At 37.8% G+C, this 19969-nt stretch overlaps 1 protein-coding gene across 3 annotated transcripts in view; it reads right to left on the bottom strand.

Annotated features, from left to right (window-relative positions):
* LOC140799608 (alpha-aminoadipic semialdehyde synthase) overlaps positions 1-19969 on the bottom strand; it is a 43969-nt gene that overhangs the window by 17869 nt on the left and 6131 nt on the right. For all 3 annotated transcript variants that reach the window (XM_073153990.1, XM_073153991.1, XM_073153992.1), the window contains exons 8-16: positions 16141-16257; positions 14957-15032; positions 11569-11740; positions 10787-10883; positions 10479-10642; positions 9547-9601; positions 9253-9393; positions 4576-4896; positions 3333-3413 (exon numbers count right to left, since the gene is read on the bottom strand). In XM_073153990.1, the coding sequence (XP_073010091.1) occupies positions 3333-3413; positions 4576-4896; positions 9253-9393; positions 9547-9601; positions 10479-10642; positions 10787-10883; positions 11569-11740; positions 14957-15032; positions 16141-16257 (1224 nt within the window). The remainder of the gene's footprint in view (positions 1-3332; positions 3414-4575; positions 4897-9252; positions 9394-9546; positions 9602-10478; positions 10643-10786; positions 10884-11568; positions 11741-14956; positions 15033-16140; positions 16258-19969) is intronic.

The following is a 19969-nucleotide window of genomic DNA, read 5'->3' as shown; positions in this document are numbered from 1 at the left end:
CGACGGCGAGCGGTGAAGCTATTAGGAGGGGGTGCCGTGTGGCACCCATCGTGCGACGTGCCAGTATGCCGCTGGCACGCCCCGTGCCGATTGGTACGACCATCCATAGTTCTACCTATTCATGGTGCTAACTAAATTTGACTATCAAGCTACTAATGAGCCAATCTCCTGAGTTACAAATATATCTTCATCCATTGAGAAAGGCTACAACTTCTATCGACAATGCTCAAGCATCCGACCAAATCGATCTCACCACTAAAGTCAATACGTTGGTCAACCAATTGGAGTCTCTCATCATGATGCTCCAAATGAGAGCTTTGCGTCTCTTAAAACTTGATCCGTCCAAGAGAAAAGAGACACAAAGCTCTTGTCTGTGAAAAGAAAAGAGAAAGAGGGTTAGTAGAGAGTTAGAAGAAATGGACTCTCTTACTAAAGTTACTAAATAGGCAATTGCACTAAGTACAAGTTCTGCTTTAGTTTCATGTCCATCTTAACTTAGAATGAACACAATAAGTTGCTCAGGGAGGACAATCACGATCGGAAATAATCGAGCTTGGATGCCCCAAAAAATTTCCAAATGTTCTCAAAGAACCCTGCCGCCTCCTCGCTGGTGATTGTTTTCTTGCATGACATGAGCACCATCTTCGAGAATCTATTGACTACCACAAATAGGTAATCATTCCCTTCTAGAAATCCATAGGGGCTTTCCCAATGGTGCGTTAGGATCGGTAAGGGGCGTGAAGTCCCATCTTCGGTTAGGCAGGTTTGGATGTGTTGCACAACACATAACTCTTTATGAAACGGCCTTGCTGCGAGACTAGAATACATAGGATTGTAGGTTCCAAAGAGTCGTTGTCACCCCAAAATGGCCTGCCATTGTACCCTATCGACAGCTCTCAGTACACATCGCAAATAGGAGCCGACCTTGTAAGACAAACTCCCTTGGCCTTCCTTCCCTGACGTCCGCTAGAGCACCCTGGAAATCAAGATCCTCTGCATACCAACCCGCATATTGCTCGTGTGAGGTCGGTTGCACCTGCATAAGTACATACAAGCAAAGTGTTGTAACGAGGGGGGGATAGAATGGAGTTCTTCACGAAGTTCGAGACAACGGAAAAAAGAAAAGGGCGACAGGTTGGTCAAGCCACAAAGGAAGCTTGATGCTCTGATCGAAAACAAATCTTTGGGGCCATGCCGGTTTGCGCTTCGGGACGACTTCCATCACTGGGACCGCTTTCCGCTCTGAATGAGCTCTCTTTGCTGACGAAACAACTTTCTAAAAAAAGAGATGATAGGTGGGTCCCTTTTCATTGGACTAGCCTGAAACTGATTCTAAGGAACCATCCAATTGCGCAGCAGCTATCTAATCTAAAGGTAGCGAAATGGGGGCCACCCTAGCCCATTGAGTGCTCACGCAGACTAAGGGGTCTATATATTTTTATATTCCATTCCATTGTTGATATCGAATACAAATATCTATCTACTCTCTTGGTCCTATATTACCCATAAAAGACTGGTAACAGTCTCCTGCCTTTAGACTAGTAGGGACAGCATCGGTTGGGCTTGTACACCGGAACAACAACAAAAGGAAAGGAGAAGAAAAAGGTAAATCCGGTCCTTCTAGTCATCATCCACGATCGATGGTCAAGTCGACCTACTAACCCGATGCATAACGACCTACTCATTGGACCTTGTTGTGAATTGTCTTTCTTGTATTTGATAACGAGGTTGATTTGTTGGAGGTACGACATTCATTTCATGTGGTGTGCTTGTTGCAACTGGGACTAAGTTTGCAGCTACTGGAGTGGTTGGTCGTTAGTGTGCACCACTGTTTGCTTGCCTAGGAGAAAAGCCCACCAATGCTTCATTGCCTGATCTAAGATGAGTAGCTCCTTGTCGTATGTTGGATAGTTCTTCTGGGCCCCCTAGAACATCTCAAAATGGTATGCCACGGGTCTTCCTTCCTATAGTAGAACAATCATGGCATATCTCCATGCATCTGCCTCAAGCTCAAATGACTTTTGAAGATTATTTAAGGCAAGAATACATGCCTCGCTAATCTTCCTCTTCAACAGGAAAAACATGTCTTCGTGTTTCTTGCTCCATTCAGATGTCTGGTTGGCCTTCGTCAATCCGTGAAGAGGGAAGGCTAAGATGGAAAATTCTGAATGCATTTTCAGGGGTAGTGACAGGCACTCATGAAGCTCCTAACTTCCATCAAATATTTGGACATCAGCCATTCCTTGATTTCCTTCAGTTTGTCGGGGTCACCTTGTAGCTCGCCGCCACCCACCACAATCCCAAGATAGACTATAGTCCATTTCGTGAACTCACATTGTTTTCTATTTAGGCATGGTTGATACTACTCCAATAGGGCGAGTACTTTTTGCACATGCATCAGGTGTTAGTTTTCCATGAACGACTGTAGATCAGGATGTTGAGGTGAGGTAGACGATGATAAAGTCATTGATGTAGGCTGCAAGATGCCATTCATCAACCACATGAAGGTGGCAGGGGCATTGTAGAGTCTGAATGGCACCACCCGCCACTCATATAGTCCCTGCCATGTTTTGAAGGCAGTTTTTCAAGTGTCATCATCACGGATCCGGACTTGATATTCAGATTTCATGTCCAGCTTGGTGAAGACGATGTCATGCTTAAGTTGGTCCAGCAAGTCATCGATGTGCACTGAAAAGGGTACCGGGTCTTAATGGTAATTTTATTGAGGATGCGATGGTCGATGCACATGCGCCATCCTCTTATCTTTCTTTAGTACGAGCTACACTGACAGAAGAGGAAGGGATCGACACCAATATCCTTCCAGTGAGAGCATGTGCAATGTCCACTAAGAGCAAGATTGGGATACCTCAATCTTGGATGACAACGACGACGTTCGCGATGATGGAGCATCATCTTGGCAGCCAATAGAAGGCACCGACCCTTCAAGGTCAAAGCCTGAATCGACAACCCGATGTTCGCCAGCACCATCAATGTAGAGAAGTTGGACTCTTGGATAGACCAACTTGAGACATACTTCACCCTCTACGAGTTTAATGGGAGCGAGAAAGTCATGTTTATGCAGCTTAAACTATCAAGCCATTGATCCATCCAACTGGAAGTAATTTAAATTTTAATGTACAGATCAAAACAGTGATAAGAATTTGTGTTGGAGAAGAAAAGAATTTGTGTTGCAAAGAGTAAATCAGAAATATTTATCAGCTTGATATTTCAGTCCAAATCTTAGAATAGGAACTATGTAGACATCTTTCTAAAGGATGAAAGAAGGATTTGCAATGGCTGAAGACTAACTTACTAGTGGACAAGGCAATTACCTGTGATACGTAATCAGAGAGTCTTTCAATATCCATGACATCGAGCTGAATAGGTGTTGCATTTTTTATACCTTCAACAGTCTGCACATAAAAGAAAGGATCAGAAATAATGGAGAATCTAGTATCTACAGACATATGTTTGCTAATATATACATACACTTGTAGAACAAAAACATGCATTTCTAAGAACATGCAGCACAACTGAAAAGTGAAAAATTGAAGGGCAGATAATTTATCTTCAAGATATGCATTGTTAGTCCATTACCTAACAACTTAAAATTTTGCCTCAACTAAACTTTGTATAAGAGCAGAATTGGAGATCATGAGTTCAACCCTCATCAACCCGCTTTTATTCCATTTCCCTATCTATTATATGTTTTAGTGTGGTATAGATGGACCACATGCTGTTATCTATAATATGTCCATTTGCAATGTATATAGGTCGCACATGAGTAGGCTTACAAAGGCACAATAACATACAATTTGGTCTATTAATTAACAGCATAAGATGTAAGTAAACCGATTATCTAAAACATCCTAACAATAAGCTACTAAAGCATGTCAAAAATCATCTGACAGAAGCTGATGGTGCATATTTACATGATAAATTTCCCCAGAAATAAGATGAATTAATTAAGATAAAAGAAAATCTAAATGAAGAGGAGTTCCATGGGAATTCAACTACTCCTGTAGGCGGAAAAGACAAATTGCTGACTGCTCTGAAAGTGTTTACTCATGTCTGCAAACACATCCGCCATACTTTGGCAACTCTGTTCAGATAAGGGTGTACCCTGATTTCAAGTAACAGCCAATGTGATTTCTTCCATTTTGTTTTCCTCAGGATTATCAACGATCTATAATCTAACCATAAATGACTACAAAGTCTTAAAGAGGACTCATAGATAAGGTGTCTATTGCTGCACTGTAATTACCAATAATTTAAATCAGAGAGACAAAAGAACTAAGTTATTTGGGACTTTAAAGTATGTTTTCTACATCTTAAGTGATATCATAAATTCATAATGTATCAAAATGTAATACTACAAATAGCTTTACAACAGCACAGCAGTACCCAGAACTCAAAAGTTACAATGCAGTAAATTATATGAGATATTGGAGACTACTTCCTGCCAAGTGGAAAGGATTTTACTATAGTAGAACAGTATTAAGAAATAAATAAATAAATAACTTGGTAAAGAGGAAATTAGAAAGTGACAACATTTTCCTATTTCCAAATTCGTACCTCTTCAGCATCCTCCTTATAAAGAGACGCCACAAGAACTTGAATTTCTTCAATATCTTGTCCACTAAGAATACCACCATATGAGCTTCCTGCTGATGCTAAAAATTCAGCAGCAGGTCTACAAACTCGGCCAGCACCAAGAATTAGAACTGCTGGCCTTTTCCTTGGTATGCAATCCTCTGGTGCATATGCACTAACTTTTCCTATCTTCAGAGATAATTCCCTATCTTTTCTGATGGCACCATCTTTAATACTAGAATTTGCAAGAGAAGTTAAAGAATCAATTATCTTATCAAGCAAAGCAGCATCATCAGCACCTACCTGTAAAACAATTAACAATATCTTTTAGTACTGATTGAAATGAAGTATTATAGTGGATATGCAAAATTTGACAAGACAAATGCATGGTGCATATATGAGCACACAATCATCCTCATTGTCTAAATCATTTTCTGAGGAGGTGGTGGTTAGAATACCAACAAATGTTAGGGTTAGGAAAGCTCAAAAGAAGGATAGACACAATTTTTTATAACTAATAGTAATCCAATGCCACAACTCCATATGGCATCAAATCCATCATGAGAGCTGAATTAGACAAGAGGAAAAGATCTCCAGAAAATCTATAAGCTAGCTGACCAGTGAAGTTGAGCATTTGTCCAGTAGTCCTTAAACATGAAAACACTTCGATAGGAATAGGATATTTCTCTAACACCTCTAAGGCACAAATAAGCTATAGAACTAGAACTAAATGACGTATGACAAGGATTGCCTTGCCATTGGCACATGCCATGCCGGCCTTCGGTGGGCACGATACATGTTGTGGCATGGTGCATGCCTCGATCGACATGGCAGACGACAAGAGAAGGAAAAATAGGTAGGACTTACGGCAAGAAAAGGGAAAATAGGAGAGAAAGAGGGAGGAAGGGAATTGCATGCCTCACCTATTTGATCCCATCGCCATCGCCGGATCACTTGGTTCGTCATGCGTTAGCCTACCCTAGATCGAAGGAGAAAAGGGTTTCAACGGCTATTTTTAAGAGATCTACTTAAGGCAGATCTAACTTATCAAGATCCAATCAAATCAAATCGTGATTAATTCACAATCTATTTCGATTGGATAATCCTCCCAGACGAGGAGGTCCTCCAACTTCCGTGAGAGGCCTCAAGGAGACTGTAACACCCTAAAAAAAAACTCCGACGCACGCGCCATGCGTCCCAGCCCCTGCCACCCCCGTCCTTCCCCTCTCTTTCTTCTTCTTCTTGTGCCGTGCACACCACCCAGCCCCTCCTCTATTTTCCCCCAACCCCACCATCTCTCCCTCCCTCACCTTCTCTCGAGTTGCCGACGCCAGAGTCGATGAAGCCCCGGACCCGGAGCCGACAAGCCAACCGTACGACCCCCTCGGTAAGCCCCTACCCCGCCGTTAATTCCAGTAAATTAACCCCTCCCCCTCGTCGTCATCGAAGTCCTCGGCGGCCGACGACTTTGCGTCTAGCCGCCGGTCCGAGAGCTCTGGTGGAGGGGGGATTTCTTTAGATGGGGTCCGGGCCCTTAGTGAAGGAGGGAGGGGAACCTCCATGGCCGCCAGCCATGGGGTGCGCCTCGCCGCCCCGTCGGCCACCCCGGCCATAGGGCGAATTGCTCCCGCTCCCTCGTAGGCGGGGAGGACGGACAGCGGCTCCGCACGGGCTCGGGCTATGCCCCGCCACCGTCGAGCCCTCCTCCTCTTTTCCCTCCCCTTCCCTCCGGCTAGCCACCCACCCCGGGTGAGGGTCGCGGGCTGCCGGCGACGTGGGCCACCGACAACGCCGGGCCCCTTGGTGGGCTACGATTTAGATCGCAGCCCATGAAGCTAGTGGGCTGCGGTCTAAACCGCAGCCCATAGAGCTAGTTGGGCTGCGGTCTGAACCGCAACCTATGGAGCCCATGGGCTACGGTTTGGACCGCAGCCCACGAGCTATTCCACCCTTGCCTGTTGGGTTAGGCTTGAGCCCAACCCAACACCCCAGCCTAGGCCCAATGGGATAATTTGGACCTTATAGCCCCATTTCCTTATCCCCACCTGATTAATTAACCTAACCACTCCCCTAAAGATAAATTATTATCACCTAAATAGTGTGAATTTTAGGATGACATAGAACTCACCCTAAGGAACCCTTGACTCATGTAATATGCCTAAACTTAAATTCTCTAACAAGGTAATTAATTCTATTAATTCGCTAACCTTACGTATGGCTTTGTGTGAATTGTTAGGATCGACACTACACGAGGAGGATTTTGGGATTCCGGAGGAACCGGCTAGTTAAGGGGAACTAGAGTACTGTGGAGACTCCTAAATGAGTAGAGTTCATACAAGTCTAGAACAATGTAGTTGCTGCTATTATACCTTCTATGATATTGTAGGAATGTTAGTATTAATACATGCATTTAATGTACTATGATATATCTTGACATATGCAGTTATTGATAGTATATTCATCATGATGTTATGAAAATGTTAATGTTAGCATATGCATTAGTGTAACTATGATCTACATGTACCTTGGTATGAAAAACTCTTGCATAAATATCTGTAGTGAATAGAGTGTTATGACCATGATGACTATGACATGACTTATACACCCACAGACATTGCACCACTTCCATCTATCATTAGTAGTTGGGTTCTGACTAGGCAGTGGCCCCTACTTGCTTAGTCCAGGGTTAAGAGTAGAGTATCATATATGACTTATATTATTAGCGGCCTACACATACATGTTTGGGTAACATTACCGCTAGATGTGTATATATCCCTCCTCAATTTATGAGATGATGGATGGTTATGTGATGGATGGTTTTTGGAGCATATCTACATTATGTGGTAAATGGCTCGATGATCTATAATAAAACATGATTAATGTCTTGGTGAGCATGTAATGACTAAACCTCCTTGACTTGCGTGAATACAAGGAAAACTACTCTTTTTTACTTCTAAGCATAACATGTAAATACTATGATTGAGATTTGTATGAATAAGAAAGTGTATCAATCTTTATACTTGTGTGGACTTATCTTGATATGATTAGGAGTTGGCATGTTCCAGGATAGTGACGTGTAATTTTTATCGATTGCATTGATTTAGTAAGTCATTTAAATAAGTTTATTTTATTGCTAGCAACTATAGGTATGCATTGGGATATGGATTCTACTCGCTGGGCTATGTGCTCACCACCTCTTGGTGGCATCATTTCAGAGCTATGGGAAGCATGTGCGGGTAGCGAGGAGTAGCTGCCCCTTTACTTCATTTAGGGTTATTTCTATTAGTTGTATTGAGCCCCTGCGAGGGTGTTATGATTGGAGTTGTATTTTAGACATTGGAGTTGTATTTTGGATGTGTATCTTTAAAGGTTTGTTGTGGCCTGTGGAATTTGTATCCGGACTCATATTTGCTTGAAATCATTTATGGCATAAACCTACATTTCTATGTGCCTTGTGGAAATATATTACGAACAGGTCACGTGATGCACCGCGTGGGGGGATTTACCCACGCGGTATACATGTGTATTTGGAGGTTTGAGTGTTTCAGAGACAATCTATGGTTGTAGAAGGATATTAGAAGCTCATTCGCAAGTCGGGAAGTCGGCGAAAAACTTTTAAGGGTGCCATTGGCACCACCCAATGTCACATGCCGACCTAGCATCTACATGCAATCTAGGTGTATGAGTAAGCAGTGTATTGAAAGGCGACCGCGGGTTGCAGGTGGTTACCCCACCGAATGGCACCTAGGAGGAAGACTGATGCCAAGACGGTCTAGTATTTTTAATGTATAAAAGATTAAAATAATCATATATGATATATAATATATACTAATATAGTATATAAAAATTTAGCCAAATAGCATAACTCAAGAGCTGCTAAAGTGCTAATTTGATTATATTCCAACTCACTCCTTGCTAGTTAAATTCATAGTCCATATTCAATAGAAAGTTACAAGTGGCAATCATATGACTTGCCAGATCCTCAAATTGGCTCAATCGACTAAATAAAATCCAAGTGTGTGGATTGTGGACTATGGGCTATGCACACACTTCTAATTTCATAAGACTTTCTAGATTGTGATTTATAAAGAGAGATGTGGCATACATGTGGACACATGAGAGGTGAGACCCCCATCAATAAGCTTTTTTTCATTAAAAAGGAGTTGAGACATTAATTACTCTTCAGGTGAGTCATGAGAGTTTGATGCAGCAGAAGAAACAGAGAAGAGTGAAAGGGAAGAAAATGATGGGTTTGAGGGTTACCTGACATCATCCATATTTTCTTGCTGTCAATAGAGAGAGGAGATATTTGGGGTTAGGACTTCGAAAGATCGATAGAGACAGTGAGAGAGCGAGGAGAGATTTGGATTTTCTTTTTTATTAAGTTAGTTCAACCATTAGCATTCTAATTAGACCCATTAGCTAAAGACACTCCAACACCTAAGCAAGTTGAAGGCCCGCTAGGCAACAAGGCGTCCCGCCAAGAGCGCCAAGATGACCCGCCCGCCTTGTGCGGTCTGCATTCCTAGTTTATGAGGCAGCCACCTTGAACGCCTTTCACAACACTGTGAGTAAGTAGTTTTGTTGCCTTATGTAATATTATACATTAAAATGTAATTTAATATAGTGACAGATTTATTTTCAAATGAGTCAACTTACTTCAAGTTCAGAATACGACATAGCATGAGTACTTTGTCCCACTTCACATCTAACCAATCGAAAAGATCCGCCAGCAGCTTCAATAATATCCAGAGCCTCATTTATTAAAAATTGATCAAACAAGTGACCACTAAGAGATACCTGTCCATAGCAAAATCTACATTTAGGAATACATACAATGAATCTCCAGTAATACGCATAACTGCCAAACAAAACCTAATTGACAACACACACCCAAAATGTAAGATCTCTTAATGGAACATCAAAGATAGACACCAGACTGATATATCTTACCAGTGTACAGTAATTCTTTCCAGATAAACCATTTATAGTAGTTGGTGGAGAATCTCTGCATATGTGGAACAGAATATGGCATTTAGAGCCAATTTTAGACTTCAAAGTGAGAAGAAAGATAATAGAGTACATCAAATAGAAAACCAGAAACTTATAACTTTGCCACGCAATAAATATACTCAGGGAAGTATAATAATGAGATCAAAATGAGCTAGTGAGAAATGAAACACCTTATAGAAAACCTAATTTTTATTTTTTTTCCTCTGTAATCTGCATACATAGGTTTAAAGCCAATGAAGAATGGAAAAAAAAATTTTAATTGCTGTAGTGCGATTACAAGACACTTATCCTAAAACTAGAAGTCTTCATTTCCACTTTGCAATAATAGAGTATCAAGAAATTAGATTCTTAGTCTTTAAGCTTTCAATAGTTCCAATCAGAGCAGGAACAATTCCAAATTTTTAATGGCACTATCTTGCTACAAATTGGAGCACAAACTAAGGACTGAGTGGTTCAGAGGATCTTTATTTATGATCAGGAACTTGACTACTAATGTGGTACCATACTTTAGTTTAGATTCACAATCAATCCTTGCATTACCAACAATAAGGGGCAGCCAACAACATCAGGTAGATAAGGGAATAAGTACGAGAAGGTAAAGGAATTCTGTTTATCCTCATAGAAGGTATTTATTGCACCTCCCCTTCCTATCATTATCAATAAAGCAGCACATCATACTTAAAATTTTAGTGGGTAAAGAAATTACAATGTGCTGGAGAGTGGAGACATCTAATTGCAAATTATAACACCTCTTAATAGCCATTTTGATAGACAAAATCAATCAGATGTGACAACTTGGATCTTGATGAGGTTGATTCCAGAAATTCAATCTAGATACTAAAGAAAGCTGAAAATAGTGACTAGAAACTCACATGGAAGATTTTCTCATCCGGGAAATATATTCATATAATGAAGTAAGTGCTCCACCATGAGTTATGCATGCTTTTCTCAAGTGGGTGGGCAGGTCTGTTATGTCCTTAGCAGCAACCAAGCTACCAATAAATTGAGATAAGATATCTCCAAAATGTTGAGAAGCCTTCACAAAAAATTTCAGAGAAAAAATGGGTTAAAACACATACTAGGATAAGTACAATCAAGTCGGTCACATGATAAACTAATAGTTCCACATGAAATATATGCATCAAAGAGCTTCATGCCCTCAAAGAGTTACATCTTTTACCTCCCTAGAGAACTCCGTTGGAAGAATGTCAACAGCTAAACAGATCAAACCATCACCCTCCATGTCATCATGGTACAAATCAGTGAATGGGTCATACCTAATTATCAGTATCAATCAATTGTCAAACTGAATATCTTTACTTGATGAAATTATCAATAACTAGTAAGACAGCTAAAAGAAGTTCTTAGGACCAAGTTTTAGCAAATAAAATTTCACAAGAGGAAAATATTAGTAACCAGAAATTCCGAAGAGATCAGTTGTTTACAACAATCAAAAAGATATTAGATAACTTCATTCTACCCTAGGAGAAGAATGAAGGACCTATGTTGTTCACTAAACTTTTTAACTTTAATAGCCAGCTCGCAGCTACCACGTAGTACTTATTATTTCATATATTCTGTAAATATGCTAATAACTTCCCATCCGCTACACAATGTAAATAAGGACTCAACTATTTAAGGTTCCTACAATTTGCTACTTCTGTTATTGGTATTTAATGCCTGAATGGAAAAATGGAAGAACTTCATCAGAATCCTGTCCCACCTTTTGACATAAAAAGCAGATTATCTTTCAAGTGAGTGCTTTAAAAACAGAAAGCACATATGAAAGGAAAAGTTGTAGTTCATTGTGATGAATTATAATAGCTACATAATCCCATGAAAGAATTCCTACTGAAGCAACATACAGAGTACTAATGGTGAAAAGTAAATAATGACTGACATGGTTTAGATATATGTCACTTGAAATGAAATTGAAAATGGAATTTGGAAATAAAATGCTACCTGAAGAAAGGCTTTTCTATAGATGTTGTCCGATTCACAAATTCCAGAGAACCTCCAATATCACATGTTACATCAGAAACTCCAACAAGAGGGCATCCATTCTTCATTAGATCTTGTAACTGCTTAGTGCTCAGCAACCGAGGAAACCTTTTCTCCCAGTACATACAATTTACTAACCAAAGAAAATAAAAATAATGTTTTATCAAATGCTAAGAAAGTACAAATTATCTTGCATAGCATGTCATATTTTGTACACAAACAACAGAAAAAGAAAAGGAAAAATGACAAAACTGCAACTAAATAAAGAGGATGAAAATTAAGAAGTATCACACTATCACTCTTGCTTCAAGTTCACCAGATGCCCTCCTAGATTGATAGCCAGCATCCTTAGCTAATCAAACTCTTCAAGTTTATTTGGTGCCTTCCTGAAAATACTCGTGCAAAGTCTACAATATGTGATTATTATTACCGGAGATTGATGTTCTGACAGTTTTTGCTCACAAGAGTTACTGGACAAACTTGAACACATCCACAAATAATCAGGAGAAACAAGCAATTTAGCTTCACCATCAATAAAAAGAAGACGGATTATAAGATTACTTCTACTCTGAACCTCTGATGCTATTCTGAAACATCAACTAGACACATCAGGACGCTCTCCATAATACATTAGGAGCATCATGGTCACAAGACTACTATTTGATATTAGTTGGGTGATTATAAGTGGTTTTGTTGCCAAAATGTACATAGTTTACTGATATGTACTTAAATGCAAGAAATATTCTCACTTCAGTAGAAAAGAAATGGAAAGAGAAACTGGTACCACAATAAACTAACACATACATATACCAAGTGGTCAGCACCAGCTAGCGGGACCAGTTTATGTTTATTGATTGAATAAGAATACAACTTCGGGCTGGGTTGGATGTATCTGTCTATGTTGCATCAATAATTCTAGTTTTGATAATACATGATGAGTTGGATAACCTAATACAGCCTAACCAAACACAACCTTGCCAATACAATCTTATATGGTTATACCGAACAGTAAAACCAACAAATGACTGCATGCAGAGACAGTACAACTATCAATCAATACATGTGTCAGGTGATGCAGTTGAATCACATGATGTGTGCTACCAAATGCTTCCTTACTGAAGCACACTACTTATCTTGAGACTGAATGCAAAACGTAATTCCAAAAGAAACATTTGGGCGAGAGATCCAACATACATCCTCAGTCAGTATGAAACAAAATAAGAGATCAAATTATGCACAAGATAAATATAGGTAGATTTGGATGCAGGAAACTGACATACTCTGTGTTAAAGAAAAAAAATGTAATTAACAGCTAAAATAGGTGGCTGATGTCCTAGCATCCTGCCACATTTCAAAGGAAAAATGGGTCTGAACTCCTATAAGATAATGGATCCCACCTATACCCAGGGTATCTGCATTAGCAAGAAATTCCAAAGTGGAATTTGAGAGAATACTTTTGGATGTGATTTTTTGCCAGTTTCTACTTTCTATATAGGAATTTACAAGCATATGACTCCTTACTGAATTTCATCAACTCATTTGAGTCTATTCATGCTGTCATTTTTGCATAGTTCAATTATTCTCGTAGCACACTCTCTACCACAAAGACGTGATCTATTCTCTGAGAATTCAAGAGTACCTATGATTGTTAGATGAATGTCAAGTCAAAGTGGACACAAAGTATGGAGATTGCAATAATACAATCTAATTAACCTATGGTGCTATGATGAACCGTCCAACTAGAATGATTCTATCAGAGGAACATGTATACTGAAATCTACAAGAGTAATAAGAAGTCTTTGCGACATTTTAGAAAAGATTAACAGCAAAGTTCAATTAAAACCAAGGATGGCCATGTCGATAGTGACACGGCACTGGGTATGGGGTGTGCCACTGGCACACCCTCGTGCTAAGTCATGCCGACTAGCAAGGCTGCGTGCTAAGCCGTATCGGTTCGACATGACTGCGTGCCGTCCGAGAAGATATGTGGAGCTCTTTTTTAAAAAAAATTTTAAAATTTTCAACAATCATCATCAAATCAACTTTAGTTCCGGTGCATTTTCAATATTCATACATATTATAGGACAATTACAAAAATTTTATTCGTATGAAGACTATGTGAGATGCTACAACAAGCAATATTATCAGTAGATGAATTTCGAAGATTATCAGCAATATTTAGTGCAACATTCTCGTGTTATTATTGTGCTGACAAATGAAGCATTTGATCCTCCTCGTCATGCTACGTTCAACTAGATATTAGTTTTAATTATTAAGCTATTATCAATTACTATTATGTGTTGAATATTATTATGCGTTCAATTATATTATGAAGTATTTAATCATATTATGAAGTATTCAATCATATTATAAAGTGTTCAATCATTAATATTAGTTTTAATGAATATATTCAATCATATTATGTGTTGAATAATATGTATATTTAATTATTATTTTATCTTTAATAAAATAGGTCATTTACAAAAATAATCTAAAGATAAAATACTATAATTTAAGTTTTAATACATATATTTAAACCATAAACCCAAGATTAATATGCTGAAGACCCAAACACATCTCTAAATATCTTAAAACCAAAAATTTTATTAAAAAATTATAAATGTGTACCAGTGGCATGCTCTGGCACATAAGGGCGTGCCACTGGCACACCGGGGCATACGGAGGCGTGCCAACCAGCATGTGTTGTGCCAATGGTGGCACGACATGGCTATCGTTGGTTGAAACTAGAAATAAGCATTGAATAATGTGACTATGATTTGATGCATATCTGCACTTATGGGCCTTTATTAAAACCTACTATGAGAGAATCTTCTGACAATAGCAATTCCAGTCAGAACCTATAACACGCCTTAGAACAAGAAAATATGAAAGTGTAATGGCTGCAATAAAAACTTTGACCTTCCTCGGATGAAATAGTGACAATATGTTGCAAGACATAGACCTAAACAAAGAAAAAATTTACCCAAAACATGCATATAAGAAAATAACTTGTGACCATCTTATCTCCTTTTATTTTAGTCCTCCTAGCATTTCTAAGTTCTATCGTCTTCAGCTTTTCTGCAACACTATCCAACATGAAGGTAGAAAATACATGGAGAAACATATTAATTTTATGTTCATTATTATATATCACAAAACAGAACTTAGTCATACTTTTCTAAGAACAAATAGCAACTCTATCAAAAGATCAGAATTGAACTAGCATATACAAGATATATTTTCACGTATCAGGTGTCAATGCAATGAAATCAAGAACATTTCATGTACTTATTCACAGATATAAATGCAGAAGAAGTAAAGTTGATGAAGGCAAGCAATGACAGCATACCAATGGCAGATGCATATGGAGCGATCCTTTCATGAAAAACAGAGTAATAGTGTTCTGGATGGGCATAATAGTCAACCTGCACATAATGTTATATACTCAGACCATGAGAATGACTCAATGCAACTCAATACAATATATATTATATAATTATATAAGCATATATTTGCTTAAACAATAAATAAGTGAAGAAACATGATTTAGATAGAGTAACAAGTAATTTTATGACAAATAAAACATCATGTAAGTGATGTAACATGTGCTAAGTAAACAGTGAGTTTCATTCTAAGTTGTTTACATCTGTAGCAATGTTAATTTCAGTAACTATATAAAGGATTTATGAAGTTGTCATAAAGTACACAGACTATTGGTGCTTAAGTAAGGTCCATGGTCTGTAATCTGTATAAGATCTTAAATGGCATCTCACTAGGCCCCTTCTGATTATTCAAGAATTAATTGTTACATTGCTCAAGGGTTTTGTTAATCATCTTATTTCTTATAAATGAAGTCAGGATCAAATCAATCTAAGCATATATGTACCATCTAGGTGGTCCCTAACTCTTTTGCAGTCAATAATCATTCTCTTAAAGGTAAGGCACTGATAATATGGGCCATTCGACCTTAAGCCTATACTCCCGCCTTAGATGGAATATAACTGGCCCCAATTAGGTCTCGCCTATATGACTGCCTCAGTATCTCATATCACTTTTAGTATGTAAGTTGACTTTGAAATTCAAAATTGTTGTAGATGTTAATAAATTAGTGGATTCTAATGCTCACTATAGTTCTTAACAAGAATGTGTTAAGACATTGTTTAGACATTATGTATTAATATTAACTTTTTCTCTTACTATTATTTTTTCTTTGTTTATTTTTGAACTGTCTTGAATTTTGGGCATCCACCTAGGCACCCACTTGGCGCCTAGGCACTATATGACATCTTGTTCACTTATTTACTGCCTACAGTAACCTTGATATGGACCAAATTTCATATTCATATTTACATTCAAAATTTATGTTTTCCCACATGCATGTGCAGAATTGCCACATGTGACATGCAAGAACTCCCATGAGATGAAGTCTCACCACTAGACTTCATGGCTAAGTGAGTCAGATTACCAATAATATGCCCACGATAAAGGATTAAGATGCAAAATGGTAAAAAAAACAAACAAACAAAGAAATACTTTGTCAAAACTTCTTGTGGAATCCTTGGGGGCAACCATATCTCGACAAGTCACTATGCAGCCATATACTTGAAATATCCTCCTTGTTGCTTGAGAATGATGAGTCTGATTTGCAGCCTACAAATATGTAAAGGATAAAGATCAACAATCTTTTAGAAGACTAAACTAAGATAACTGAGAAAATCAATATGCTAAAATTAATTAAAGCAAGATAAGCAGCAATTAAGTGCAATGAAGTGAACAAAATTCAAATATTCTAAACCTGTTCTACAAGCTTTAAGACCATTTGGAGGACATTTATTCTACAAGCTTGCTTGAAGGAATTCATGCAGAGGAACAGGAATAATTACATAAATCTGCACCACTGTTCTCCTCAAGTTCATTTCAAACAATTCTTTGTCTAATCTAGATTACATCATAGCCAGCCAGATAAGTCAAAGATACCTAACGTGGATATATGCAATTTTAATAGCATAAAATGTTCTCCAAATGATTCTTCTGTTCTGGTGTTTTGACTTTTATTTAGTAGTTTCAAGAAACTCATAAATGTTGCTTAAACTATAATATCCAATGATCCCTACTCCCTAGTATCAATGTATCATAAAGGTATTTATTACTTATTAGAGATTGTGGAAGGAGCATAGGAAATTCTTTTCATCATATGACTCAGTAACTTTCCTCACCACTTTAAATTCAAGTAATGCTGAGATCTCATCTTTTCTTCGTAGTAGTTCCGATTTGTGTTGTATAACAAATTCTAGGATCCCTACATGGTCTAACTTGGATATCTTCCGCAGATGCTAACCCCATCTTCCCGCCAATATTGTTATACTCATTTCTTGTTCCCTTATTAATAGTAACAAACATCAACATACGAGAGCCTCACCATAGTTATACTAATATGTAAATAAGGTTCCTGGCTGCCAATATATAACTTTTGATGGTCCAATTGTTTCCAAAAGAAAATTCTGCAGCTGTCACAGATGTTGGTATTTGTCAATACAATCTAGACAACATACATATATGAGGTGAACTAAACAGTGTATATATATTGCCTGAATTATGACTATTAACTGCAACAAATAGATATCATATATGAACAAACATCAAGGGCTTATTTAACATAGATGGGTTAATCCCAAATGAGTTCTGCAAAGATTGTTCTTTCTTCGCCCATAACACAGTCCAATATCATTTACAGGAATTTTTTATAATTATAAATTTGTCAAAATTATAAACATACAAATATGTGCGTAAGTCAATGTCTGTGCGGGCATTTTTGTGCTCATAGTAGTGGGTTGGTTGGCACGTATTTATCAGTAAGTGAGACTTTAGTCTCAACTAATTGGGGTCAGTTATATGGATCTCCATTTGTCTCCATTTAGTGCATCAACTTATCTCAAATCAAGTGCTATCAATTTTTTAGGGTCCATTTCCATAGTTTTCTTGAAAAAAGTTTTATGCTCGTTGTCATACTGCCTAAAGCACCTCTCCTTTATCCGGGCTTGGGACCAGCTATTGGAAAACATCATAATAAGCTCACACAAGCAGAGTGTCACACCCATAATAAAAATAAAAAAAGTAAAATTTGTATATAACAATCAGTCTTTTAACGAAACTATAGTTTATACACTACATTTTTACTATTTACAAATCAAGCCATATAATTTAGTAAATATGTGCAGAAAATATCATAGGTTAAATTTAAAATAACATCGTAAGAATATTCTATTAATTAGAAATATTTTATTTCTAAATGACTAAAATACCCTTAGTATGGGTTGGGTTTATTTGAGTGAGTTTAGTTGGATTGGATTTATTTGAGTTGAGTTGAGTTAGCATAAGTTAGGTAAGTATAATTTGGCTAAGGGTATTTTCATAATCTTCTTTATATAGTTAACTTAACCTAGAAGTTTGATTAAGTTTAACTTACAGATTTAACAACAAGATGTTTTCTGCATATAAAGCTCGATTGCAAATAGTGAAACGGTAGAGTGTAAACCACAATTTCATTAAAACATTGGTGTCATATGCAAATTTCCCTACAAAAATTCACCGCCCCCCTCCCCCACGTCATCTCCTTCTATAAAACCCTACCCATCTCCTTTTTCAATTGCTTCGTTCTCCTCCATCTCTTTCCTTCCTCTCCTCTGGCTTCGTGTTCTGAAGAGCTCAATGAAGCTCGTGGACCACCGGAGCACCAGCAAATCAAATCAAACCCTTAATCTGATTCGTACCATATGGGAAGGATCTCGAGACACAAGAGGAGCATGATAGTTTAGAAGAGCTAGTCATATTCCAGATACATTTTAGGCGAATAAGATTTTATATTAGTTTATAGGTAGTGTAGATGTTTGATAATATAATTTCCATGTCTTTATTACAACATATTATTTGTACGTGTATTTTACTGCTTATTCATTATTAATTATTGTTTATCTTTTGCATGATATACTCTTATGCATCCATCTACGATATATGTGTAAACATTGATGACTGACATAAATTGTATGATAGCAAACATTGCACGTATCATTACTTAGATAAGTCTCGACTAGACAATGCCCTCTACTCACTCAACCCAGGGTTAAGGGCAGAGTGTAGTATCTAGTACTTATTTTATAAGCGATTTACATCTAAAGTCGTTAGCCTGTATAGCATTTAGATGATCACACTGTCTTACTTGGAGGATTAGACTATGATGATAGTGGAAAAATATTTGTGAAGTAGGGTTATAGTTCTAGCGTACTTGATGACGCAGGATCAAAGCGTCCATCAAGTTATGTGCTCTTTTCCCGTTGTATGCAATGATTCTGCTACAAATAATGATTCTGTTGTATGCAATGATTTACTAAAGCAGTGATGATAATGGAGATGAGATATGAGCTTACGACTGTGGTTCTTAGTCTAATAGTCATAGGCAATCGGTCATATGTATTATCGTCAAGTATGTACAGGCGGTATTACCGCTAGATAAATATTCATCTTAGTCTGCATGTTTGCTATGTGGATTATAGCTTTGTATGAGTACATTGAGATATAATCATCTGACTCTATGTGAGCTTATCTTGTTGAAAATGAGGAGTCAATTTAAGTTATGATACTATTATACATTTTGTATTTTATAATTATGTGAAAATTCATTGCAAATTATGTTGGACATGTTTATTCCAATATGTTGATAATTACGAGTATGCATTAAAATATTCATCATGTATTTACATTGTTCAAAGACTATTATCGGATTATACTTGTTGGATTGTGTGCTCACCACCTTTTGGTGGAAGCATTTCAGAGTTAAAGGAAGAGGATGCAGATATCGAGGAGTAGATTATTCATTTCTCTACTAAAGTTTATTTGTTCTATTTTTCCTAGTTGGATTTAGCCCCTACAAAGAATTCTATGTTTTGAGTTTTGTATATAGACATATATCTCTAGTGACTTATTGATGCATGTGGTACCATGTATTTTGGATTATATTTGCTTAGATTGTTATGATATCTTTTAGACTTTTCTTATATACTTAGTCATAATACCATACTGACAGGTCACATGAGATTCATGTGGTTGTTCCACGTGGAAGGCATGTGATTTTGGAGGTGGGTGTTTCAACTTGATATTAGAGCATAGGTTCACTATAATCCAGCAAGTTCTCTAGGATATTGTCCATATATATAGCATGGATGGTCGTGCCAATCAGCACGCCCTATGTCGACCAACAGTTACCGTGCCAATAATGGCACCGGTTTTACTAGTGGCATACACTCGTGCTGAGCTATGCTGACCGGCACGCATGCGGTGCTGAGTCGTGCGATACCGTGTAGAGTCG

This window comes from Typha latifolia, chromosome 13 (assembly GCF_019914945.1).
Source record: "Typha latifolia isolate L0001 chromosome 13, TyphaL0001v2, whole genome shotgun sequence".
Classification (NCBI taxonomy): domain Eukaryota; kingdom Viridiplantae; phylum Streptophyta; class Magnoliopsida; order Poales; family Typhaceae; genus Typha; species Typha latifolia.
Note: the sequence above shows the minus strand (reverse complement) of the source record. Positions and strands in the feature narration are given on the sequence as shown.